The following is a 27,050-nucleotide window of genomic DNA, read 5'->3' as shown; positions in this document are numbered from 1 at the left end:
AAACCTGCACATTAAGATATAAATCAGTAACTTAAGAATGGGAACTTGGAAGGAATTTCCCCAGTGGACAAGTTATTATACAAGCATAATTTTTGACACAGGAAACTCAGAGCCTGATTATACTGTTTGACCTGACACTGAAATTCCTATATTTCAGAATCATTTTCTACTGAAGCGCATTGCAGGATTTGCAATCTAATATTTGACATTGCCAGTGTTCAGAGAAAAAGATAATGCAAATTGCACAGGAAAGAACTCTTTAAATAAATACATCTAATATCTTATTCATTTCCCACTACAAATCAAAACACACTACATTCACTAGCAGAAGAGGAATGAAAACAAAAGAGTACCAAATATGCAAGGTGTTTTCACTCAAAACAGATAATCATGGAAGAGGATAAAAGGTAAGAAACTGAAGTACTACTTGGTGATAAGTTCTGACCTTGAACACACACAGTGTACTCTGACAGGATGAACTATATAGTGGCAATATTTTGAAGGTATATATACTGAACCAATCTCAAAATGTTAGGATGTACCAGAGTATGTACACCACTCAGAAAGAATGAGAGGATCTTTTCTTCAACTTCAAAATACACAAAAGTATTTCAGCCACCAAGACTGATACACCACTAACCTAAACACCTGCCTTATTTCTTTAAATGTGCCTATCTTCCTTCACATTCCTAATGAAAGCTGTGCCCCCACCAGCTGACTGACACCCTGCAAGCTCTTTGTGATACAGATACCCTTTCTGATGGTTTACTTTCAAAGAGCCACTACTATGTGTTTCATTCTGATCAGGATGTGAATTATACTTTAATAACAGAGGATATCTTTCAAATATTCTTGACAAGAACACAGTTACAAAAACCTCTGATGAACACTACTATTTACTAGCAAGTCACAAGCAAAGGACAACTGTCTTTAAAAAGCTAAGATTTGTACAAAGGGAAAAAGACATCATCACCTAATACCGCATTTCTCTTCTACAGTATGAGAAATATGTATGACGTCAGTCCAGATTTTTCAAGGCATTAGGACTGGTGCATGCCATGGTCTCAAGTGACTATCTAAAAAAATGCAGCTGAAGGGCTGGAAGGACTTTTTAATGCAATACCCTGTTACATTACAAATAAGACAAGATGTGAAACAAGACCTTGAGAGGGAAATCTCCTTTTTAGTACTTCTGTTTACATGAACCAGAGTAATGTACAAAATCAAAGCACTGCATTGCAAAGCTGAATCAAACACCAGCAACATAAACAGCGAGATATCAAGTGAGCAACAAGGTTGCTTTAAGAAACCAGGACGCTGCATCCTGAAGCTTACTGATTGTCGGGCTGAGGGGGACGCTGAAGCAGCAGATAAAGTTGATGCGTTTGTTGTAAACTTTCCAGCATTCAAGCTTTATTTGTCCGAGTTTGATACTCCCCTCTGTGGGTGGAGAAGCCGAGGGACTGGCTGACGTCACCCAAAGAGCAGGGATAAAGTGCAGTGCCCACAGCTTTGGAATGAGTAAAACTTCTTAGGAGGTATAAAAGGTCGGCTGCCCTGTCTGGCAGGTGCTCTGCTGACAGCAGCCTTCCTCCTACAGCTCAGCTCCTCACACAGACCCAAGGAAACGAGAACAGTAACAAGGAAAATCCGTCCACAATGCCACAAAATGTTGTTCTCCAAGGACCATCACCCTGGGGATTCAGGCTCTCAGGAGGAATAGATTTTAACCAACCCTTAATCATAACCAGGGTATGTACTCTTTCAATTTCCTTTCTACTTATTCCATTTAATAGTTGCTGTAGATTTTTGTCATTTACTTTTCTGGAGTTCAGAGATGCAGACAAAGCTGTGAGCTGATAAAAAAGTAGCTGCTAGTTCTGAGGAAAGCCAGCTGAATACTAAGAGTTTTTACAAGTTTTGTGTGACATGTTTCTGTGATTGGTCTAAGAGACTTTAACTGCACTTAGGTGTCAAAATTAAATTCAAGTGCGTTGGCAGCAGAAAAACTTTGGCATTATTTCCTAGGCTTTCAAAATTACATTTAAACCAACTAAAAGCAAGACCTCACTTTTATGCTTTCCACAACTAGCCTCTCTGATCACTAGGGGAGAAAACTGCTTGGCAGCAGCTCCTCATGCCTGGCAGTTTGTGCTTTGCAGATTAATCTGACTCTTATTTAATTAAACCAAGTTCTGTTTATTGCCAGCAAAGGCAACAATAACTGTTTTTACACATCGAAAAGTTTTCACTTTCATGAATGTTAAAAAAGTGAGTTATTAGAAAGTTATCCAGTCCTGCATATGAAATAGGGTGGGTTATTTGGTGGGTTTTGCCATATTTAGAAACTAAAAGTTTACCTTGCCCTCCCTCCCCCAATAAATGGCAAGAATTTGAGCCTTGATTCTTTTTCATGGATTTTGAGATATGAGCTACAATATAAGAAACCAGTGACTCATCAATGTAGCATACAACACACTGTCAGCTGCCCTGCATCTACAGATGTGGATGTGCTCAAAATACAGGGTACATATTTGGAGAATTTCTGTATTTTCAAAATTGTGTTCAATGACCAGCAGACTAGAATTCATTCTCCTTATATTTCTGCTGCTTTTCAGGACCTTAGACACACCAAATACGTGTTCCACGAGCCTCCTAATTGCTACGGGGGTTTTTTGTTTCATTTTTTCTGGGTTGTTTTTTTTTAAGCCCTACACTACAACTTACTATATACACTTTGCCTGGTATTGAGTATATGTCAAAAGCCTTGAAGGATGGATACCACTAGTGATATCTTGCAGTAAATATGCTTCCAAACAAGAATCAATAGAAAGTTTAAGGACCATCTTTTCACATAGTAACTAGTAAAAATTAACCTAGTGATTCATTCCAGGTTTATAAAAGCATTAAAAAATTATTTCTTTTAAATAGAGTAAATTTAAAAGCTATTATTTGACTGAATGAAGCTACATAACAACTACTCATAGAATATAGCAAAGCCTTTGGAGAAAGAGGAGACAGAAACATTGAATTAAAAAAAAAAAAAAAATCTCTGGATGTTTTGGGGCCTTCCTTGCCTTTTATGGGCCTCTAAAAGAAAAATAGTTTCCATTATCTCTAATGAAAAATATTTTAGCGGTGTCTGGTTTGTATTTTCTTTGTGTTTAGATTAAGTGCAATGAAGTTTAAAACTGCAATAACAAAGGATGTTACTATAAATATAACTTTCTAAAGAATAAATTACTTTGCAGTTGACTCATACCTACCAAATGCCTCACTAGACATAAGCCATTGCAGAAATGCTCAAAATCACGTTTCAAGTAGTACAATTAAATATATCTATATATATAAATACATATATATAGGAAAAAAAGGTTACATTTGCTTAGCTCAGGTTTAAGAATATTAACAGTAAATTTGTTTAAAGTTAGTATTTTTGTTGCCACTGCACACATTTAGAAGAGTCCCTCATAAAGTATTCATGCAATACCCCTTAAGAAATAGAGAGCATTTCAAAAGATTCACCAGTCTTGCCTCTTGGGGTCTAGGTGTTCCTTTTGTAAAGGTTATCATAAGCAGCCCATTCACACTAGGTTTAACTGTCCTGACAAGAAAAACTAAATAAATAGAAATTATTTTAAAATTTTTTCTGAATAAAATAATTGGACAGGTGTTAAGACTGGTTGGCTAAGTCCTTGTTCAACACGAGACAGCTTTTATCAGGACTTGTCAAGAGAGACAGACGGCATAAGAGATCATTATCCACCTGTCTAAAGAACAGATGTCACTTCAAAAGATCATGTGAAAATTGTTCTGTTGTTTTGACTGTTTCAAGCAAATGAAAACCTACAGGCCATGATCACTGGAAGAGAGGAAAAGGAAACACAGGAGGGGAGTAAAAATCAACATATTCAAATTCTATTATTGTCAAAAACAATAAATTAACTACAAAGATTGAAAACATTAGAATACTTGGAACTTTGTACAGATGCAAAGAAATTGCAATAATGAAACTGATTACAGGAACAATTGAAACTTGTGCAGTTTGGAGAGAATGGTAAAATATTATGAAATCTAGATTTAAGTTCTATTTTATAGACCTTTACCAATCACAGTGCAAGTATTCATATTAACTCAATTTTATGTTTAGCCACTCTGTCTGTAGACATTCATAGCGCTCTTCAAAAAACACAGAGCCTGAAATATTTATGATGGTGTAAGGTGATAAGCTTTACAAGTCTATTATCAGATCCAGAGAAATTTTTTCAGAGTTTCCTTGGAGACATTTGACCCTCATGTGTCTAAATAGTCTGTAACATCTGAATGACCAACACATATTTTTGTATTTATCCACATCCAAGATGCCCAGGATACAGGAGTAACAGGCATACCATGCAGACATGGCCTGAAAAGCAAGGCAAAAATTTCCCAAAGCAAGACTAGAATCTACCTCACGAAGCCAGGGTGAGCAAGCAAAAGCACTACTGTCACAACACAATTCTAAGTGTTCAAAATACACAGATAATGTGTCACTAGTAAGTCCTTAAGAAACAGCACCACTTAAATTATGTCAATATCATGTCAATACAAAGAACAATGTCAATATCATACCCATGATATCTTGCACTGCACAACGTGGTCCCTTCCTACTAAATGTAGTCTGCAGGGCAGGTGCCTGCTCTGCAGCCTAGCAGGCCTGGGCATGTAGAGCACAGAACCCCCATCAAGGTGTTAAGGCCCAAGGGAAATCTCAGGAGCTTGGCAATGATCAGTTCAGCCAAGGAATAGGAAATACAGACTCCTGTGCCTTTCCCTCCTTGCTCCTACCAAGCGATGGTAACCCCATTCAAACATCTATGTGGTATCACTGCAGCTGCTGACAACTTACAAAACCCAAGGGATTTAGGAGCAACAGGGAGCAGGGCATGTTCTGCTAGCAGCAGAGCTGCAGGGGAATGTACTGTGCTAGGCAGACACACTACTTTATAAGGCAGGATCACTATCTCAGGGCTTTGCTGCAGTATGTCACAGGTACAGCAGATGATTTGTTGTGATGTGTAAAACACATAAGCTGCAGGGTAACCTCCATAAGGGTTATACAAGCTAAGTTACTCTTGAGAGGAAACCAAGAATGGTTGGTTTGCCCAGTTAGGTATTAAAGCATCAACAGTCACATTGGAACACGAGGAATTCTGCTGCAGTTTGTCATTGCAGAGATATTCAAACCTGCTAAGCCAAATCAGGAGCAATTCCATGTTGAAGGAAGAAGAATGATCATACCTCTAACCCCTGTCTTATTATAGTGGTATAAGTGGTCTCAATGCTGATCATTTACACTTGCAGCTGTTGAAGTTTGAGAAGTAGACAATTTTAGAGATTTCAGACTTAGACTTTATAACTTCCTCAATTCATATACAAAGAGATTATTCAGGCACCTGAACATTTTGTTAAGCACACAATACACTAGTCCATTCTTTTGAAGGGTGAGGGTGTAAAAGTCTGAAGCTGGCCATAAGCACCCCTTTCAAAAATTTGCCTGACTTGATAAAAACACATGCATTGCAGTTTGTTGCAGTGATATGAAAAATAAGTTTACATGTGGGAATGCAGAAAAAGAGCTCACAAAACAATCTCTTTGATCATTTAGACTGCCCTAGCGGAGATGGAAAGAGGAGAGAACTACTCCACTGATTTTTACCATTATTTCAACACTAATACAGCGCAACTCATAGTAAAAAGAATTTCTATTTGGCTTTTATGCTGACAGTAGTGTCCCCTTCAGAGACAAGTCTTCCAGCTTCACCAAAGCAGGGGTTCAGAACATGCTGGAAGTACACTGGGCAGCTTACTCTCTTCCTTTGCTAGAAAACCGTGAAACAACACAGCTGAATAATGTCTCCATAGCTTGTTTTGCAGTCAAGACAACACTTACTTTCACTATAGCACAACCCATACTGAGAAAAATTTTCTCCAATATTCTTTTTCATTTAATATACACCACAGATAAAAGAATTACATTTGGAAATAAGACTTTATTGACTTTTTTTTTGCCTTCACACTGGGATTCATTTACTTACAAATAGGCAGCTAATGTTACTTTGCATGACCCAACTTGTCCCTTCTGCTCTTTAAGAGCTGAATTTCAGAAGTTTATGTGCTACAGGCATCAATTTCATGTTGCTGTCTATGTAATCAAGAGTTGCCCAAAATGGCAATACATACGTAAGGGACGGAAATCCCACTCAGTGACCTAAGACCTCTTGTGTATGTGGTATTTGTAAGTGTTGTAGTGGCAGGAGAAGTCACCTCTTGCAAATAGAGGCCTGTAATTCTAGAACAAGCTTCAGTAACATCTAAGGTCATGGCCTCTCTACAATAGTTATTTCAAAGCAAAATTATGTTGCATTTCAATTAGTTTCACAACCATATAGAAGTTTGTCAGCTAGACAAAAAAAGAAAAAAGCAAGCATAGAAAGATAAGTTTAGGGCTATTTCTGTGAATGTCACAGATAGTGGTACATGTACATAAGGTATGAATTGCACCACACAAACCACCATGAAGGATCAGGGCCACTGGTACTTAAATGCCGTGGGATTTAAAACTAAGCACTTTAAGGAGTTCAGCAACACAATTTAATACCAGTGCTTTTCTACTGCTTGGTGTTGTTAAAGGGAAAACATAACTTTTTTTTCAAGCAAATTATATTTACAATGGCAGTGGAGCAATAATATTTAAAGATGAGTTACAGTAATTACAGAAATCAAAGTAGAGACTAATGCAGAAAGGTGAAGATAATTTCTTTTTAATTCAGAGTTATGATGAGTAAAACATTCATATGGTTTCCTGACAATAGAACTGCAGAGCCTTGGCAAAGTACCTCCCCTGTCCAATAGGAAATAGGGGAATGTGATGAAGTTTATTTTCTCTATCAATTTTTGGGCATGAATGGTGATTAAGCAGTTACATTTTGGTCTTTTCAGATTACACCTGGAAGCAAGGCTTCAGCCGCCAACCTGTGCCCTGGTGATGTTATTATAGCTATTGATGGTCTAGGCACAGAGAACATGACACATAATGATGCCCAGGAGAGAATCAAAGCAGCTACACATCAGCTTTCTTTGAAAATAGAGAGGTACGTGTACACATCTGCCTATTTCTGAAAGAAGATATTACTCAATCAACAGTACAATTATTATATGGTGCAACTATTTAAAATATTTTGAGGAAGTTTCCAAGATCCTTAAAATTACAAGTACCAGGCCTACCTCTTAAACTCCAGATCAAGCAAGACTCCCCAGAACCCATCTTTGTAGGCACAAAAAGAATGGCTTCCCCCATGTTATTCACACTGTAATTCTGTAATTCTGCTGACTGCACAAGTCTTCTGTTTACTGTCAGTAAGCAAGCAGTTCTTCATGTTTTGGGGAAATAATAAAACCGCCATCTAGTGTCAGTTGTTCAGTGACCTCTCTGCTCTAACACTCCCTCAGCCACATGTGCTTGTCACTGCCTCCTTCTCCCAACCACATATGAAGCTGCCACTGCATCATCCCAGTTAGGGAAAACATCACATCACACTTTCATAAGGAGTGAGTTTAAAGCCAATCGATCTCTTTGGTCATAACATATTAAGCCTAAAAATTACTCTCAAAGCAATGTTCAAAACAAAACAGAGAAACACTGTCTTACCTGAACTGCAGTAATCCAGAAACTTTTGTGCTTACTTCTCTCTACTAGAGCCAGGAAGAGAAACAACCTGCAGCTTCACATCTCCAGCTGAATTTGCTCAGCCTGTAATCAGAATCACTTGGCACACTCTTTCAGCTGTCTCCAAAACTAAGACAGGGCTGATTAACCTGAGGCTCTCAAGGAGGCACAGCTCTTTATGGTAGCTGACTTCAATAATTCTTTTGAAATACAAAAGTGTTTCCTTTTTTTTAAGGAGTGTTGTTGAATTACTAGAGCACACACCATAGTTAAAAATTCCTTCTGTTAATTCAATATTCTGCCACAGATTGATATGCCATTTAACAACTATCCTGGGAAGTCAGTTTCAAGATGTGATAAATCTATATACAACAAGCAGCACCAGATTCATATTTAACATTACTACTACCCTACTTTAAAATTAGCTGACACATTTCACTTTGTCAATAAAAACAGAACTGTAACTGATATTTTCATGTTTGTTACTTCTGCCTACATGAGTGAAAGAATCATCTGTGCAACTTCAATTTCCCCTTGCAAATACTTTGCATATTTAGACTGCACTTCAACATTGAAAAGCAGGCTTGACACGGAAATTATGGTCTTAAAAAAAAAAGAAATTGATGTTTAGGCTTATTACTAATATATTCAATTATTCATATAAAATATTCTGAGGACCCAACATAAATTCTAGCAACCATTAAAAACTAGCAACTAAAAACTTTGGTTAGCTTGATCAGAATGGCACTAATCTCCCTTTCCTTTTGCATTTGATAACTATTAACAACCTATTTCCCATTGTTAATAGCATACATAATTTTTTTAAAGTAAATACATTTAATAGATATCAGTTACATATCATTGACATATTTTTATGTCAAATACTTAAAAAGCATAGAAAAGGCCTGCAGATTTACAAGCTGCATTATAATTTATGGGGACATACACAACTCTATAGGAATTCAAATTATTTAAATTCTGCCTCTCTTACTTTCTTTCTAGGGCAGGAACTAAATTATGGTCCCCACAAGTTTCAGAAGATGGCAAAGCACATCCCTTCAAGATAAATTTGGAAGCTGAACCTCAGGTATGAACTCTGAAAAGTTACCCAAACATTTTCATTTGCCTTTTTAAACTCAAAGAAATCTCTCTTGTGGTCATTAAAATTCTAGAACTTCTAAAACTAGAACTTCATCCATAATTGGCCAGCTTAAGCTCATATGAACCACCATGATTATGACATCCAGGAACACCATTTTATCTGACTCAATGTTTTTGATTTTTCAGCTGTAACCAAAACAAAACATTAAAAAACTACAACAAATTCTCATTTTCCTTTAAGAGTCTACATATCACCATAGTTTTATTATAGAAATAAAAGATGTCCTCTTATTCTGATACAGTTCAAGTTGCTTTAACTCTTTTAGAGATTCTTCGTCATAGGTGGAAGTTCTTCATTCAGAATAAATATCAAGTACCTAAGTGATGAACTCATCAGATCACAAACTTCATTTTGATGTAGTCAGTTAAACAGAGAAATCTTTAAATCCTGAATCTCTTTACCTCCACACATTTTTATACTATGCCACAGAACTGAAGTTTACATATTTACACAAGATCCATGTACAGGTCAATAAGCAAATCACTCACCACTTCTGACTAGGAAAGTCTTGATCATTGTATATGACTAAAGCAAATCCAATCAATTGAAAGCCATCTCTCTTTTCAAACTCAAAAAAAGAAAAGCTACTATCAGTCAAAGCCTTCATATTGCTAATAGCAAATTAGCTAGCCACTGCTTACAACTCATCCTTTATTTCTTTCCTCTTTAACCTACATTCCTCTTTAACCTATATAAACATTTGCTGTTATCTCAAGAGCAGGGAGGGAAGAATATTCTGCTGATCCTGGAAGGCCAGGCTCAAAGCAAATATGTCAAAGTATTTATTCTGTGATATCCTAGGGAAAAAAAAAAATGTAAGTCTAGATTCCATTTCAGTAAACCCTGTGCAATAAATACTTCCACCAATTCTGTTTTCACGGAGATGCTCCCAAACATGAATACAGCATTTCAGTGTTACATTTCTCTCTCTTCTTTCTGATCTAAAACTAAGTGATACAGCAAACTCCATCAGAAATAATATATAGCCTCTTCAGCAGCAGAAATACTATAGTGAAGAAACAAAACTATTTTAAATGCATATTCTTGTGGAAGTGCTAGGATACACATTAGATGACTAGCAATGGAACAAATTCACTACAAAAGCTAGAGAAAACCATGCAGGCATGCATGACACAAGAGCAATCCCTCTGCATGAAAGCTGCATTCCTAAAAAGGACAGTTCCTTAAAAATAGATCACAAGATTTCACTAAGTGCTATTTGGCAGACTATTGAAAAGCAGCCTCCATTGGGCAATCAGAAAAACTGTTTCTCCTACATTAAACAGCCAGAATTTTCATTTAGCATATCTCTTTTTCATTCCTAGGAAGTTCAGGAGTACTGAGTATATTTCATAAATAGTAGGCATCCAAAAAGTAGCAATGCTTGCAAGCAAATATACTAAATCATTTGTGGAACATTTTACATTTTAGATTAAATTCTTCCATCTGAGTGTCCACCACTGCCTGTGGAATAAAAAATACATATAGCCTATTTTTCTACAATTGCTGGAACTTAATATGAAATTTTACAGCATATTTAGTCACATCACAAGACACAGCAGTATAGAAAACAGTAAAAGTTTCTTGAATCTCAGATGACAAATTTTTGCACAACTACAACCTGTGCTGTCCAAATCTTTTAAAAGTTTGCTGAATTCTAATAAAGATAGGCACTGAAGCCAAGATGAATGGAGAAAAATGCAAAAGCAGTAATGTATTACTTCAAATATAGAAAACTTTTATCCAAAAGTGTTGCATACACTTACTGGTGTGCAGAAATGGAAAACCCCTGACTTCTATATATATATAATAACTGAAATTACTCAAAAGGTCATAGATCTTATAAATGTATCTATTTTTTTCACTCTCATCAAATAGACATTTTAAAATTCACTGAGAACATTAAGAGAAGTCAGTTATTTAAAATACATTATGAGCCAACTAAATAACAATAACAAATGATGACTTACACAATCTTCTTAATAAGTATCTAATTCAAGTTTGTAAGCTAATAAAAGATACTTACAAATGAATGGAAACCCTATTTTAAATTGTTCAGCAATGTGGCCAAATATTTGGCAAAGAATGCTTACTTTAGCTTCAATGAATGAGAATTATTCTACAGATTCATGGAGATGGCTATGTGAAACCTGATAATTAAATACTGTGCCCACATACAGTATGGAACAAGGAACCTTCACACTGTAGCAAACTTCTGAAGTTAAGAAGTTTGCTACAGTGTGAAGGTTTAGCCTGAGATATTAGCCTGAGAATATCCCAAAAAGTACCTGGAGACTGATACAGGCAATTGTCAGAGCACAGTAAAATTTCTCACTATTTTTAAATCTGGGAAGAGGAAACTGAGGCAACAATTCTAATTCACAGCACTAAGTGGCTGACTGAGAGTCATTCTTGAAAGCTACACATTCCCACATAAAAAAACAGCCCCCCTGATTTTGATAGACTGGAGCAACCTATAGTGTGATGGATAAATAATAGGAAATAGCAGACCACTTGAAGAATTACTAGTACAATCACATTGTATTCTGCATAAAGGCAATTTAGAACATAAGGTTCTCAACAAATATATGTAGAAAGAGAAAACAAAACCATTACATGGCAAATTTTATCATAAAATCACTTTTAAAATGCTTTCTGCTGTATTGTCAATGTAAAAGATTAATGACTCCTAAATGTTTTCTGTTATGATCCCTTTAACCTCATTGAAAATAATTTTGTATTCATTGTCACAATTTCTTGAATTGTTTTTATTTGAACTTTTTTTTCTTACTTCTACCTTTGCTTTTGAACTTTGAACATTCAGTCAGACTAGACTTTTGGCCATGAAGGAGATTATGCATTCCTGGGAGATATATTATGCATGTAGATAAGTATAAAAATCTAAGAAAAACACAACCCATTGTTCTAAGAAGTTATTAGTCTATTACCATTTATAATCAGCTTTTGAAACAATACAGTTGTGCTGGGCTAGTTTTAAAGACTTACCCCTCTTTCTAACAGCATTCAAAGATCAAGATCTTAGTCACATGATACCTCCAAAACGTACACATTTGTGTTTTGTCACAGCAATTACCCCAAGGAATGCCATCATATAAACTGTGACAGATGCATTTCTACAGGTGCTACATTATTTCTATCCCTGACACCTGTATCAATGCAAAAATGTAGCTAGGCCTGCAAAAAAATCAGTCAGTTGGGAAAAATAATTAATAAATTAAGTACTGTAATTCTCCAATATTCCTATTTTGAAATTCCAACAACTTCCAGTTCTCATTTAGCTTTTGAACTAAAAGAGGACTTTTCACTGACTCAACGATATCAAATAAACACAAGAGCTGGACTACTTTTGCTGCTGTATGTTCTGTCACTGACATTTTATATTAATAGATGAGTTATAAAGAAAGTAGAATTTAAGTCTCACTAACTGCAAGTTGTTTCAAAACTGTTACATTGTAAACATGCTGTTATGGTGCCACATCTTCTGTTCATTTCTCTATAAGAAATGAAATATGGGGATGAAATTACAATGTTCACAGTTGGTTTTGTTTGTTTTGCATCATACATGGATTTGAATCAATTTTAAATACTTTGACATTAATATCTTTCATTAAGTAGCCATGATCCTAAACCATTAGATTATTTCCATTTACTAATACATTTTTATTAACTGCAACTCTGTTCTATCAGGCAGAAAGAAGGAATTGCAAGTAAAAGCTTTGTGCTCATTTATCTGATTACTGCTTTCAGTAGCCTCTTAAAGTGCAATGCTGCTCAACATTTTCATTTAATAAAACTGCTTTTTACTGTTTGCATTTTCTGGTTGCATATTCTATATATCCATGACTTTTCTTTAGTCTGATCCTAAACTGTTGTATAACAATTGTACTCAATACCAAACACAACTGGAGAACTGGAAAAAATTTCTATGAAAATTGAAGTATTAATGACCTCTGCTATCTGAACATTGCAAGTTCAAGTTTCTAAGGAAAAGAGCAATTCAGGTTATAGAAACTTCTTTGTTAGAAACAGAAGTTTTTTATTCCATATGGATGAAAGTTCAAATGCTCTCCTCTCGCAGCACTGTTTCCAAAGAGTGCCACATGCCATCAGGACAAGGTGATGAACTGCAGCAGTTCATGTCCTTCACTAACTATGGAAAAAGGGAAAAAACCCTCGGCAGATGAAAACATTAGTTTTTTTCAAAGTCCTTATTTCTGAGGCTTAGGAGTGGACCTGAGCTGGAAGGGCCTCAAAGCACACTGTAATAAATTTGCAGAACACAAATAAGTGAATTTTCATGCAGTCAAATATCTTTATCATTCCTGGCCAACCACTACAGAAGGACATATTAAGATATCTGATAAACCATCAGAGATTTTATTTCCAGACCTTATAGTTTCAAATTCCACAAATTGAAGAAATTATCCTGGTAGATGACAAAAAAACGTATGGCAGAATATGGGCACATAGGCAGAATGATTTCAAATTTACCCATTTCTGGGTTTTACTTATTTATGATGACTTCACATTAAATTATAGAGCAGTGAAATTTTTGATACACAGATATGCTTTAAAAATTAAATACATTCAGAAGAATGTCCTCAATCTGATGTGTGTTCAAGATTTTATTTCAGTTAAAATAAGCATTAAAAATTATGTGTTTTCTAGGTAAGACACTTGCAATAAAATCATACTTTTGGAAGTCCATCTATCACTATGTGATGAAAATGAAGAAGCTAGAGATTAGCACTAAAGCAAAGAAATTAAGATAAGCATACATTTAATGTTTTAAAAGAATAACGTAAACTGTGTCAAATCTGGGGACCAATATGAAAGATCACTATAATATTCATCCCTCCCATTTCTTCTAAGCCTTCTGTTTTCCTGGAGGTGACAAATTAATGTTTATGGCTCAAGTAGGACATACAAAATTCATGGAAAAATATAATATGCCTGCACCAGTTAAAAAATAACAGAGTTGCAAAAGTAAAAATGCAGTTATTAACAATACTGGTGTTGTCAGATTTACTCATTGCTAGCTTTGGTGTGCATTGTAGCTCTGTGTGTTTTGTCTGCCTATCATGTACAGGAATTCAAGCCTATTGGTACAGCTCACAACAGAAGGGCCCAGCCTTTTGTTGCAGCAGCAAATATTGATGACAAAAGACAGGTAGTGAGCTCCTCCTATAACTCTCCAATTGGGCTCTATTCATCTGGCAATATTCAAGATGCGCTTCATGGACAACTGAGGGGTCTCATTCCTAACTCAGCTCAAAAGTGAGTATTGGTATTTACTTACGATACATCGTCATTTCTGGTATGTCATTATCTGTTCTGGTTTCAATTTAAAAGTCCAGCTCTTGCTGTTTTTTTTCTGAGACTCAGGAGATTATTCATTATCCAAAAAAAGGGTGATCAAAGAAATATTTTTTTCCAACACCAAGAACTATCCATTCAGCTTTCTTGCAGGTAGCTACAATTTGCCCTCTGCTTTGGGCTGCAACACACTACCTTCCAACCTTCTCTCCTGTAACTGCACTTTACTCTGCATGTTTCTGAACAGTACAGTGATTGTATTTTGAGCACCGGGAATGAACAAACTAAACATGGTTACTTCATGGTAAAAATTTGTAAACATTGCTAGCTATGTTTAAACTAGAAAGCATTATGACTGAATGAGGATTTGTAGGCCAAAGAAAGCTATTTTATCTCTTTTTGCTTTACAGGATATCAACTACTTTGAGCACAAGCATAATATTCGGCCCAAACCCTTCATAATCTCAGGCCGAAGCAGGTTATAAACTTTGAGTGCTGTGCTGGATTTGATGCATGGTGTTATTTTTTTAATGGATGGATACTCACCATTGACATTAACTAAGCATTCTGATACATTTGAAATTTACTTATAGTATTAGACAGTCTAATGCTGAAATTAAAAGCAAACAAACAAAAATAATTAAATGGTTGTCTTTCAGAACTCAGGCTTGAAATTCCAATTTCTCTTTCCAAAGCAAAGTAGATCTACACTACCATCTCAGTTATACTGCTCAGAGTCTGAAGTAACTGCAGCCATGATTCAGTTTACAGCGCAGCACCAGATTTTGTACACTTACAGATCTTTGCCACTATGATATCTTCTTCTGACCAAACACAGTGTAATTTGTTAACATGGTAAATAAAACATAGCTACATAGTACATATATATTGCATATTACATATAAATAAAAGATAGCCTACATATAAATAAAAGATAGTTAAAGATAGAAAGTTATAAGCTAGGCCCTTCAGAGATTTCAAATTTGCATTTCAGCAGACCTCTTTCCAGAGGACAACCTACTGCTGAGCTAAAAGTAGTAAAACTGATGCCACAGATTTGTAAAGTTCCAAAGCAGAAAGTCTTATATATTTAGATCCATTATTTTAGTGTAATAAACCTCTGTCTTAACTGGTGATGAAATTCCTCACTACTGTTTTCATTATTACAGAGGGGACAAAACCAATGCAAGCTCTGTGGCTAAAACCACAAGGAAGCTCAAAAGGGCCTGAGGGATGAAATATATTGTGATGTGATCCTTTTTCCTTTCTAGCAGTAGCAGTATGTGGGACCACTAGGTACCATTTTACAAGTGCCTAGATTTATGAAGAATCAAATGAGTATCAAAAGCCTAATCTCACAATTAAGAAAGGAAAATGATGTCGTGTTTTCAATGACATCAATGTTGAAGTAAATGGCCTTTTACCAGAATATAAAATGAAGAAGATAAACTGCAAAAACTACCCCAACTGCAATGCAACAAATTTAAGAACTTCAGTTGGGCAAGGTCTATCTGGAATTCTAGCACTGGGAAGGTTTGCACTTGCAAACTGCAGAATCTTTGACAGAGGGTGTTACATTTACAAAACCTTGGTAGTCACAGTTTTTCTACTAATTTTCATCAGCTGGACTTAATCCACTGCTAAACACAGCAAAAAATAAACCACCTCAGCTCTAAATATCCCTTTAGAACAGATAGCAGAGGCTAAACAGGACTCTGACTATAAGAAGACATGACTGTGGACTGTGGGTTTGAGCTAATGGATTGGACATTGGACAGAATTTGGGACTTCACTCTGGTGAAACTAACTGGAAATTGTCTTTAATATTTAACTATATGCTATTTATTTTTTACCTATAATTTATTCTGTTTTAATATTACTTTGGCTTCATGTAGTGAGAGTGACAGTTGTGCTTTTTCTAGTCTTTTCCTGCTACATTCCATTTACTAACATTATTAGCACTGACAGAACTTATTCTACTGCAGGATCTAATGGGGTGGTATTGTTTCTTCTAAAAGAAAATACTGCAAATATGTATGTTGCCCTGTGTGAATTTTTTGGCTGGCTCATGCTTGGTGATGATGCACAACTATATTTGCATTAAGGCTTGCCTACTATTTCAGGAATGCTTTTGTTTGACATATCTTTGATGAAAAAATGTTTAGTTCCCTCTAAAACTTTGAGAAAGTGGTCCTACACAAATTCTGCTTTGAATCAAAGGGAGAATTTTGGGTTTTCTACTTCACCCAAGAGTAGCTACTGGGCAGAGTTCTGTACTATCAAACTGGGAAACAGAGCATTGTCCCAGGTTTACACAGCTTGGAAAGAACTACCCACAACCCTGATATCAGGGTGGAGGACAGAGACGAAGCATTTATTGTCCCACAGCTCAGAATATCACATAAATGCAAACCAATGACTGTAGAAAGAATTGGTTATGTGCTGTTACACAGCAACACCAAAGAAATACCCCTTAACAAAGAAATCCTCTGAGGTACCATGCAGACAAGATTGAAGTATTCAAAATAGTGATACTGAAAAAGACTTCAGGTCTAGTATTCACATTCTTTTGCTAATCTTTTTCCAGGTATGTTGAATTGGTGTACAGTTACTTCAGTCATGTCAAGCAACACTAATATTTTTTAAAAGTGTACCTCTTATTTTTTATATATAAATTATATGTAACATCTACTTCAAAAGCCATAAGACTAATTCTCTGAATTAACCCATTGCTTTTGTGGAGGACCACTTTATATTCTACTGGAAACACTGTAATTTAGAAAAGCAAAAGTAAGCCTGGATGTTTTATTAACTTTTCTTCTTTGCAATGATCAACAAATATTTTTTTTTTAAATTTGTTTAAACTAGTTTTAAAAGATACAGAAATATTTTACTCTAGAATTTAAGTAAAACTAGGAAATGTCACATTCATTGTATTACACTACTTCATAGTATTTTTTTGGCAGTGAAGTGAGATAATTGTGAGGTACAGAACTGGAATGATGTGTCTAGGATTCTTCCAGTGCTGCAGGTGTTTATTCTGTCTCTGACATGAACAACTTACATAAAGTTTGCCTCCTACCCTTTTTATAGATTATGAGAATTACTCACTTAGAACAGAGAATTTTAGGGAGGCTTCATTATTCCACAATAAAACCTAGCATTAAAAATGTAAAATAATGTTATATACTGAATTACTTCATCTATCAAAGGATTTTTACTATCTTTAAAGAAAATGCATGCCAGAATTTTGAGGACTGCTTTATAACAGGCCTTGATACTTTTTATAGGAAAACTATCATCAATAACCACACGTACTTTTGCTTTTCTCTACTTTCTGTACTTTTGCTTTTCGGAGCTCGCTCCACTTATGCTTTTCAGCGCTGTTAACATCACCGTACCCCTGTCCTTTTGTCTTCACTCTCTGTAATCCCATGCACACTGCACCCTTTCCTGCCCTGTGGCCATGAACACAGTGGATGCAGCACTCCCTCGGGGCTGGACTGTGGCAGTGGGCGCAGCACCCCCTCTTCCATTAGCACAGTCAGCTCCATCTGCCCCACGGAGCTGAAAGCGGTGTCTAAGATGGCCCCCAATGTGCCCCTGGAAATGGAGCTTCCCGGTGTCAAGATTGTACACGCCCAGTTTAACACACCTATGCAGTTGTACTCAGATGACAATATCATGGAAACACTGCAAGGCCAAGTTTCTACAGCTCTGGGGGAAACACCTGTCATAAGGTAATTAGAGCAGCATCTATAATATTTATAAATACACTAATTTAAAGTATACCAAAAAAATAGTATCACACTGTTCCTATGAAAAGGGGGAAAACGGTTAGAGAGAAACCAAGTAATTTAAAACCATTCAATACTCACTAAAATATTAGTCATTTCTGGGTTTTAACCCAAAGTATTAAAGGAGTCCTTCAGAATGTACAAATAAATTTTTCATAAGTAATAATCTTAGAATTGCAGCTAATAAATAAAAACTATGATATTGCCTGGACTACTGCCTGACTGACCACTCCAAAATTTAAAACTTTTTAATCAACTGTTATATTTATCTAATAATGATTTAAACATTTCATCTTATTAATAATTCATAAAATAATAATAAATAAAATTTATATCTACTGTTGAAATTCAGGTTACGAAGATTAGGAAATAGTATAGATGGTTATAGTATTCTAGATACTTAACTCCCATTCTAGACTCATTCAGTACAACTAAATCTCATATAAAAAGAGACAGAATTGACTGTAGGCCTACAATTCCTGTCTGACTTATGAATTTATTCAGTGCACAACTAAAGTCAGATAGGAACCTTATGTATATGGATAACAATTATGATTATACAATAAAAAAAATTTAAAGCACTATTCATTTTTTAGGAGACAATTCACCACTTAGGTTGCTTTATCTCTACCTTTGCATAATAGTGACCTATTTTCCTGTTTTACAACAGTACTTAAGTTAATAATTCATAATATGTATGGCATAAAATAAAGCTAAGTACTAATATTTTAAATAAGAATAATCCCTGGCACCAATGAGCCTTCTTCAGCACCTTGCTGAATTTGGCTGCTGCTAACAAAAAATCCATATCTATATAAAAATATTTAGGTTCATCCTATTTAATGAAAACTGTAGTTAATGAAGTCTTTTCAGAGTGAAGTTACTCTATTGCTCGAATATTTATGCTCAATCAGAACAATTAGAGAACAATAAAAGAAAAATTTGCTGCTTCATTATTGTGAAATAATGGATTAAGCCCAAAGTAATCAGATTTCACACTGCCTGTGACATCACCTACTCTCTCTATGCAGGTTTGAAATGTCTCTTGCTGTTGGGATGGTTTTCACTATGAATGCATTAAGAAATGTAAAATGACACATTTGTGTCTGGGGTTTTTGCCTTCTATGTAATTGCATTATCACCTGCTTTATATTTATAAATAGTTTAGTAAAGAGGAGAGAATTCAGGGGTTTAATTAAACATTGCCAAGAATTGTAAAAATTACACTACTTCTATTCATTAAAAGCTCACAGGAGAAACTGGTAGTTTTTTCACCAGCTTAAAGATGGCTCAAAGAAATCTACTGATTGATGAAGATCAAAAAATTCACTTAAACAACAGGGGTCATTGTCCAACTGCTGCTGCTTTTACTGGGCCATTTGGCAGCTTGGATGCTACCGGGAGAAACAAACTAAACCATTTAAAGAAAAACCCAGTCTAATTCTTTGTGGACAGTAGTAAGCCAGTTGCAACAGGAAATTTAAACTGGACATTTGCGTGTGTAGCTGTAAGATAACAGACTTCATCAAAGTAAATTTGGATGCTTCTGATTACCCCCAGTAAGTATATGAAATTTACAAATGCTACATACTCAGTCTAATTCCTGTCAGTGCTTATAGACCTCTACTCTTCCTCTTGACTACTTAGGATGCCATTTATCATGAACAATTTGAAATATTCAGCAGAGTTTAAAATGCCTCTGAAAATATTCTCAGTAAAATCTTTGTTTCACAGATCATTTGAGATTCAACCATGAACTCTTGTTTGGGCAATAAATTGCTTTATATTTTTATTATAACACTGCCATTGCAAAAGAAATCCTTGTCTTATTTTTATTAAATTAAGAAATAGAACATCCATTTTTCAGTATTCACCTTACAGTGTTTCCTATTTTGCAGTATTTATTTCACTCCTTTTTGTAATCTCTGTATGTTTAATAAATAACAATTCTCTTAGCCAAATAATCACCACGTTACCTAGTGATCAAGCTAACTTAGAAGTCATGTTCTCCCAAAAGATTTGACTGGTTAGGTTTTGGCTGACCTTATGTAAAGGCATGAGCTGTGATTTTAACAACATTCTTGAGAGCAGCTGCTGCAAAAAGGGAACTTCTGGATACCATAGCAGAGAGCACCTGGTAATACAGCAGATGATTACTGGAATGAAACTACTTTGAGATTAAATGGCCTTTTCTCAAATGCCAGTAGAGCCAAAACAGTAATTATGGAAATATGTAAATGAGTTTCTAGATTTATTTTTGTAACACTTGCACTGATTTAATTATTTTCATTACTTTTTAGATCAAAGAGGCCATATAAAGCAATGCTACCTGGGAAGAAAGTTTCTCAATAGTCGTAGGAACATGTCTTTATGTTTGTTTCTTGAATCATACTCTATGCCTGGTAGAGACCTTGCTTTAGAGTTATGTTTGATAAACTGTTTTTATCTGCTCTTCCTTCTTTAACACAGTGACCCATCTCCCAACTCAGTGTGTCAGTCTGACGTGTACAAGATGCTGCACGCCAACCAGGAGGAGCCCAGTCAGCCGCGCCAGTCTGGCTCCTTTAAGGTGCTCCAGAATTTAGTCTCCGAGGAAGGTGGTTAATAACAACATATTCTACCTGTTCAAATACTTTCAAAATGTTTGTGGGAGGGGGTAATCCATGAAGAAAATAAGAAAGATTAGAGATACAAGAATTCCTGAAAGCCCAAATAATTCCTGACCTTATAGCTGCCACACCAGTCTCCTGCCATTTCCCCTCCTTGCTACAGCAAGCAGTCTCCTCTGTGAATACAATGCAGGTGCTGATCACATTTTCCAGAATCTCCTCTCAGATTTTAAGATATTTCATATCCAAAGTTGACTTGAACTGAACATAAAGTTTTTTCTGTGAGCATTTTTGGGACAAGATGCTTATACTCATGACACCAAGAAAGAAAACACTCTCTTCCACATCCAGGAAAAGAGGAATTTAAACTAATCCTGAAATCCCCTTAAATCTTATTTCCTCTTCATTCTAAATCAAAACTGAAGAAGACAATATAATTTATAGTCATATTTCCATGAAGAAATTTTGAAAATAAAATTATTAAAGGCAGCAAGTTTATTATATTGAGCAAAAAGAGCATAAAGAGCAAAATAGAACCAAAATTAACCTAAAAGGTAATATTTTAAATTTTAATGTTTATATATCAATATTTACTGGAGAAGGAATAAAGTCATCCAATTGTCTACATATATATCATTGTGGGATTTTACTTAGCATTTTCTTGTATTTTGCTATTATTTTGTATTCATATCATGTTACTAATCTTTCCAAATTGTTGTACAGTTAGTTATATAAATAAGAAGATTTCTGACAATAGGTCTGGATTATGTCATGTTTCTGTGTTAAAGTCCAATCCTTCTCCCTCTCTGCTATATCCAAGACCTATCTCAGAGAATTAGGTGATGTCCATGAGGCAGAGAGCACTGCATATGCAAACTCTTTTGGACTTGCTTTTGGCTACAGCTTACAAAATATTTCTCCTGATTCCAAAGAGGTGGAATCTGGCCTACTAAACTTTTCTAGTGGGACTGCATTGTTTGTTCATGTAAGTGAAAGCCTGTAAAAACATCCAGAAGAGTACATACAGTACAGAAAGTACAGAAAAGTACTTAACTGCATCAGATGCTTTTATATTATTCTGTACATAACAGGATTGTTTTGTTTCTCAGATGGGCGCCCTGTGGGAACAAGAAGTGTGAAAGCACCTGTAACAAAGATACCTACTGCCATGCCTGGTGTCCAGAAAGTGCCACAGTGTGACAAATGTGGGAGTGGGATCCTGTAAGTTGTTTATTTTTCGTTTTAGAAATCCCCAGCTCAAGCACATATCATCCTCAAACACCACTGGAAACTACAGAAGTGCTGCTAGAGAATAGAGATATAAAAATACATTGTTCCAAATGTCAAATTATAACCTGTACCTTCAACAATTTTAATACAGATTATATAAGTTTTGACTAAGTACCACTGAGGTTTTAATTGAGATTTCTCAGGACCTTTTGCAAGTCAACTATTAACAATTACACAATGAAACCAGCAGCTACCCATGCTGTGCTGTGTCAGGCTGTGAATTCCCAAAAATTTCTTGCTAATGCAAAGCATCCTTTTCCCAACCCAGTGGGAGTATTCAGAAAGCTCTATAGTCCTGTTTTAAAACTATCAGATTTCTACCTGATTGACATCACTAACTTCAGCAAAGAACACAGATAGTGATGAACTGAGAAAACACACACATGAAGAAAAAGCAATGTGGTTTTGAAAGTCATTTTGTCACCCTTTTGATAAGTTAGGCTGTGCTTTCTGTCCTGTAACCAAACCAACATGTTTCTTCAAACTCTTCATTTTCCAGGGCTTGTGAACTATGTGATCAACTCTACAGCATTTCATGTCACCTACTCAAACTCAACATCCAACCTTAAATTATATAGTAGTTTCCAAAACCACAAGATGAACAACTGTAAAGCCTTAAAATAAATACCTAGAACATACCTTGTATCATAGAATCAGAATGGTTTGGGTTGGGAGGGACATTAAAGATCCTCTAGTTCCAACCCCCCTGCCATCGGCAGAGACAACTCCTAATAATCCGGGTTGCTGCAGTTTCTTTTCTCATTTTGAATTCGTATTCATTGATTGGGCCTTTTTCTTTTCCTTGTTTCCAAATAGAGGGACAGTGGTGAAGGCACGTGATAAATACCGGCATCCGGAGTGCTTTGTGTGCTCTGACTGCGATCTCAACCTGAAACAAAAAGGCTACTTCTTTGTGGAGGGCCAGCTGTACTGTGAAGCTCACGCCCGCGCCCGCATGAGGCCACCAGAGGGATACGAAACAGTCACGGTTTACCCCAAATGCTAGTCCTAGGTTAACACACAAATGTATGCATGCACACAAAAAGCCTTTACCAGCTTAGAACTGCAGTACGAGTGTCAAGACTTCTGCCTAAATCCAAAGTAGCAGCTTTTAAACCTTTCCCTGTGGGATTCTGAGAGAGGCAGAAGTCCTTGTTAGCCAGCAATAGATTATTATACCACCAAAATTCTGCTAAAATATTGGTTTTGAAACTGTCAGTATAACTCAAGGAAGTATCAACTAAAAAAGCTCTCCAGAACACAAAAAGTGAAACAGCCGAGGTATTACATGAATGCTACAGCATTATGTACACACATATATATATATATATTATATACATAAGTGCTGTAAGCAAGATATTACTTTTAACTTAAATTAGGTATTTGTGCAAACACCAACACCATCAAAGTCTTACAGGCTGGGCCGCTATAAATGTAGAAACTTGACAGATTAGAAAAACAGCAATTTTACATGTTTAGTACAAAACAAGCAGTTGTTCATGTCTGCTATTATTCAACTATCATTAATGTATGCCCCAAACATGTTTTGCTTACTTTGCTCTGAATTTGGGGTTATAGTGCCTTGATTTTCTGATGCAGCAACTGTGATAAAAAATAAATGTCAAATCACACAATAAATGGTTAGTATAATAAAGACTGGTTAGTATGAAGCAAAGCAAAAGTTCTACATTGTCTTAATGATTTTGCAATTATATCAACTTTCACATCACTTTGCAGAAAATTGTTCTAAGGCATGCACACATGTAAATTGTTTTTTGGAAAAAGAACCTCACACTCTAATAAGAATTGTGAATTCATAATGAAAACAAATTTTAAAACTTTCCTGCAGAAAATGATAGTGGATGTTTGTATCTCCATATTTAAATTTCCATACTAGAAACAATGGGGAAATATCATCACAATATCTTTATTGCTGATAAATTAAAGCTTGGACAACTTTAAAATAAAATGTTAATTAAAATATGCAAAGGCAAGGTCTTTTATTAAAAAGCCTGGTGAAGTCTTAAGGAATAAAAAACCAAAAAGCTGAAGGAATATGGGTTTATAATCAATTTCTGAAACTTGTCAAGGACTACATTGTTTTCTGGTAGGTGCCAGCCACATAAACACACGTAATGGGAAAACCATACTTAGCACTTTTAGAAAACATCAAACCAAGTCATAAATTCTTTATTGGGGTATTTTGAATATGCTCTAAAGTAGAAAAATCTACAAAATTTTATATCAAATCCACAAGACTAGCAAAAAATTAACAACCCAGAGACAAACAATCTCATGTACTTTACCCATTCTATAATGTAAGCCTATAATACAAGTAGAATGTGGAATCAAAATAAATTATACATACTTTAAATTTGTTTTAAAAATTCACAGGTCCCAAAGATTTAAATACAATGTCCATATCTTCAAAGACTTCTCAAAATGTCTTAAAGTATTTTTTCAGAACTCAAAAGTTTTAAAATGTGTGTGTCACTGCATTTATTACTTACATTTCCATATCAAAAGCAGAGATTAAAAAAAAAAAAGCGTTGCACCCTTTTCAAGGTTACTTCCTGAATTATTTTTGGGCACAAAATATAATTCTGCTCCTCAGGTATCATGGAGGAAATGTGTAGTATTAATATTTTTTCATTGATAAAGCTCATAAATTTGAAAATCCTTTTGAAAATAAAAGTGTGCATAATGTCTATTTTTACAAACTTAAAATGTCATTCATTATTTCAAATGTTTGTTTAATTTTTATGTCTTTGTGAGGTAACTAAAAGTAAAAATAAATCTACTACATATGATACATATTCTGTGTTTCTTTTCATCTGGTATGGAAAATGAGGAAGTGTGAGTGTCAAGTGACCTGACAACAACAGAGGTTTGGATTTCAGTCGGAGAGAGCAGTGTGCTTTGGACTGATCAGATCCCTGGCAAGAATGAAAGACAGTTTTTATATTAGGCATTGGAGTACACATCCAGGGCTTTCTAAAACAGAATGAGATCACGCGCTTTCCAAACTAAAGACTCAAAACTCTTTTTAACACACCAAACACACCAATTGTTAATGTGGGGAAACTCTTGGACATACAGACACAAGAAGTCATAGAACATGTCCTGATGCTGAAACTCTGGGGTAAGTTCAGTGGTATTGCATCATCCTGTAGTGCTATTTTGGGAGATTTGAAGTTGGATGTGGCTTTGATAGAATCAGAAGGTAAGCCTATCTAATTGCAGGTACTGACCTAGATGAAAACCTGTACAACACTATAACATCAAGTCAACCCTTATTTCAGTTAATGCAGACTCTGAAATCTCTGATCCTGATAGAAGAGACAAGTAGGAAATCTCACCCCAGCCACTTCACTCTGGGAGAACTGAAAATAGTTTTAAATATGAGAGGAAGATACACCAATTCTCTCTCTTGCATCCTCAAGGTCGAATTCTTTATCTCCATAGGGTGTCATTGGTTCCTGGCACACAAGGTGGCCACCTAAAGGTCTACCCACTGTATCTGCTGGCTTCAGAACAGTGTAGCCTCTCAATCCTGATGGTAGCTTAATGCTACTGTGCCTCTCAGCTGTGCTTGGACTCCTACATATATTACAAGCCAAAGGCAGGCATGGCATTTATTTTTAGCTGGAGAAAAAGGCAGAAGTGTGACCTCATATGCTTTTCATCTCAACTCTCCAGATGTTGATCAACAAGTGGGAAAAGCTTTCCCTAGTTATGCTACTGACACATAAACATCAGGGCTGTTCTGGGAGATATTAAAAACTTATAAGAAACTGCAGTATTCCAAATGAGGAAGCCAAGAATTACTTCTGAAAATATATAAATTAATTTATATGTTACTTTTGAATCAATTCTTCCAAGACAAATGCCTTTGGTCTTTTAAATAATGCAGTTTTGCAAAAAAATTTGAAATCTTAGAAAGTACTCTAGAGTAGCTAAAAGAGTCTGCTTTTACCATCAAATAAATAGCTTCCTTCATTTTTTCAACTACCTTTCATCACCTAAAAAATTAGACTCACACTTCTGTTCAGATCAGAAGTGGGCTATTGAATGCAAACCCCCCACTGTTCCCAAGGACTGCATTTTGGTTCACATCACACAACATCAGAGTGCACAAAGTGGTTTCCTTCAGGATGAAACTCAACCAGAAGTTGTGATCTGGGAGCACTGCTAATGCACACCAACCACTAAAGGGAACTCAGTCCATAGAATCAAACTAGAGCTGAATAAACCATGCCTGACACCTGTGTTAAGGCAGATGCCTCAATACCAATTGATCTGCTCCTACTGCATCTTGCTGCCTTTTAAAACACACCTAGCTTCAAGAATTGCTTGCAAGTTTCATAGAGAAAAGGCTTCTTAACAGAAATTAAATCACTGACTGCTTATCCAGTCTCAGAAATTGGACCTGATTTCAGATGTTTCAAAGCTCAGAGCTGTTTGATCAAGATTTCTGGTTCAAATTTCTATAAACCATATCAAGGAGAATAACTCTGCAGCTGGGTATAGATTTGACTTGCTTGTAAAAGACATGTACTTGATTTAAACTCCATTTTAGGGATCTTTTTCACAAGGATAAGACCATTATTTTCCTAGTGGGTTCATAAATTTATAAATTAAATGGTGGGAAATAAAACATGTTTGCTGGCATGTATCCATCAAATTTTCTCTCTGAAGGCAAGCATACTCTGCAGATTTATCCATTTCTCTTTCTCTTTTTTGCTCCTGCCATCCAAGCAAGCTACTGTGATAGCTTCTTTGAAACTGTTAGCGAGAAATCTCCACACACAGATTATTCCTATCTTTTTGTAAGTGCATGAAGTTTTGAAATAAAATGCAAGTCTTCAGTTTATGGTCAGCACCATCAACAAAAATCTTTGCCTCCACAGCATATGCTGAATAAAAAATGTTATCTACACAATTAATTCACAAAGGATTTTTTTTCTATATATGGTAAAGCACGTTTGATCTACAGTTCTCAGTGAGTGTTTGTAGTTACATGCACTCTACCTAATCCTCCTTCTCTGCACACCAGAGCAAGATCCAAAGATCAATAAAGCTTTTAGGAGAGTCTTGAAAGATTGTATATTATATTATATTACTTTGAAAAAAAACACTCTCTTTGG

At 35.6% G+C, this 27,050-nt stretch overlaps 1 protein-coding gene across 2 annotated transcripts; it reads left to right on the top strand.

The window, feature by feature from the left end:
• The first annotated feature begins 1,446 nt into the window (after positions 1–1,446).
• Positions 1,447–24,713, top strand: PDLIM3 (PDZ and LIM domain 3). Of its 2 annotated transcripts, XM_071432219.1 has the most exons (8): positions 1,447–1,752; positions 6,982–7,133; positions 8,711–8,795; positions 13,981–14,168; positions 17,684–17,947; positions 20,474–20,601; positions 21,723–21,834; positions 22,720–24,713. In XM_071432219.1, exons 1-8 carry the CDS (start codon positions 1,660–1,662, stop codon positions 22,907–22,909), a joined length of 1,212 nt encoding a protein of 403 aa, XP_071288320.1. In that variant the 5' UTR covers positions 1,447–1,659; the 3' UTR covers positions 22,910–24,713. The 2 variants fall into 2 exon arrangements, with proteins under 2 accessions (XP_071288320.1, XP_071288319.1); XM_071432218.1 differs by lacking the exon at positions 17,684–17,947 and having other exon boundaries at positions 1,453–1,752.
• Positions 24,714–27,050: the final 2,337 nt, after the last annotated feature.

This window comes from Agelaius tricolor, unplaced genomic scaffold, assembly GCF_023055355.1.
Source record: "Agelaius tricolor isolate 1412-34295 unplaced genomic scaffold, bAgeTri1.0.p SCAF_8, whole genome shotgun sequence".
NCBI lineage: Eukaryota > Metazoa > Chordata > Aves > Passeriformes > Icteridae > Agelaius > Agelaius tricolor.
Note: the sequence above shows the minus strand (reverse complement) of the source record. Positions and strands in the feature narration are given on the sequence as shown.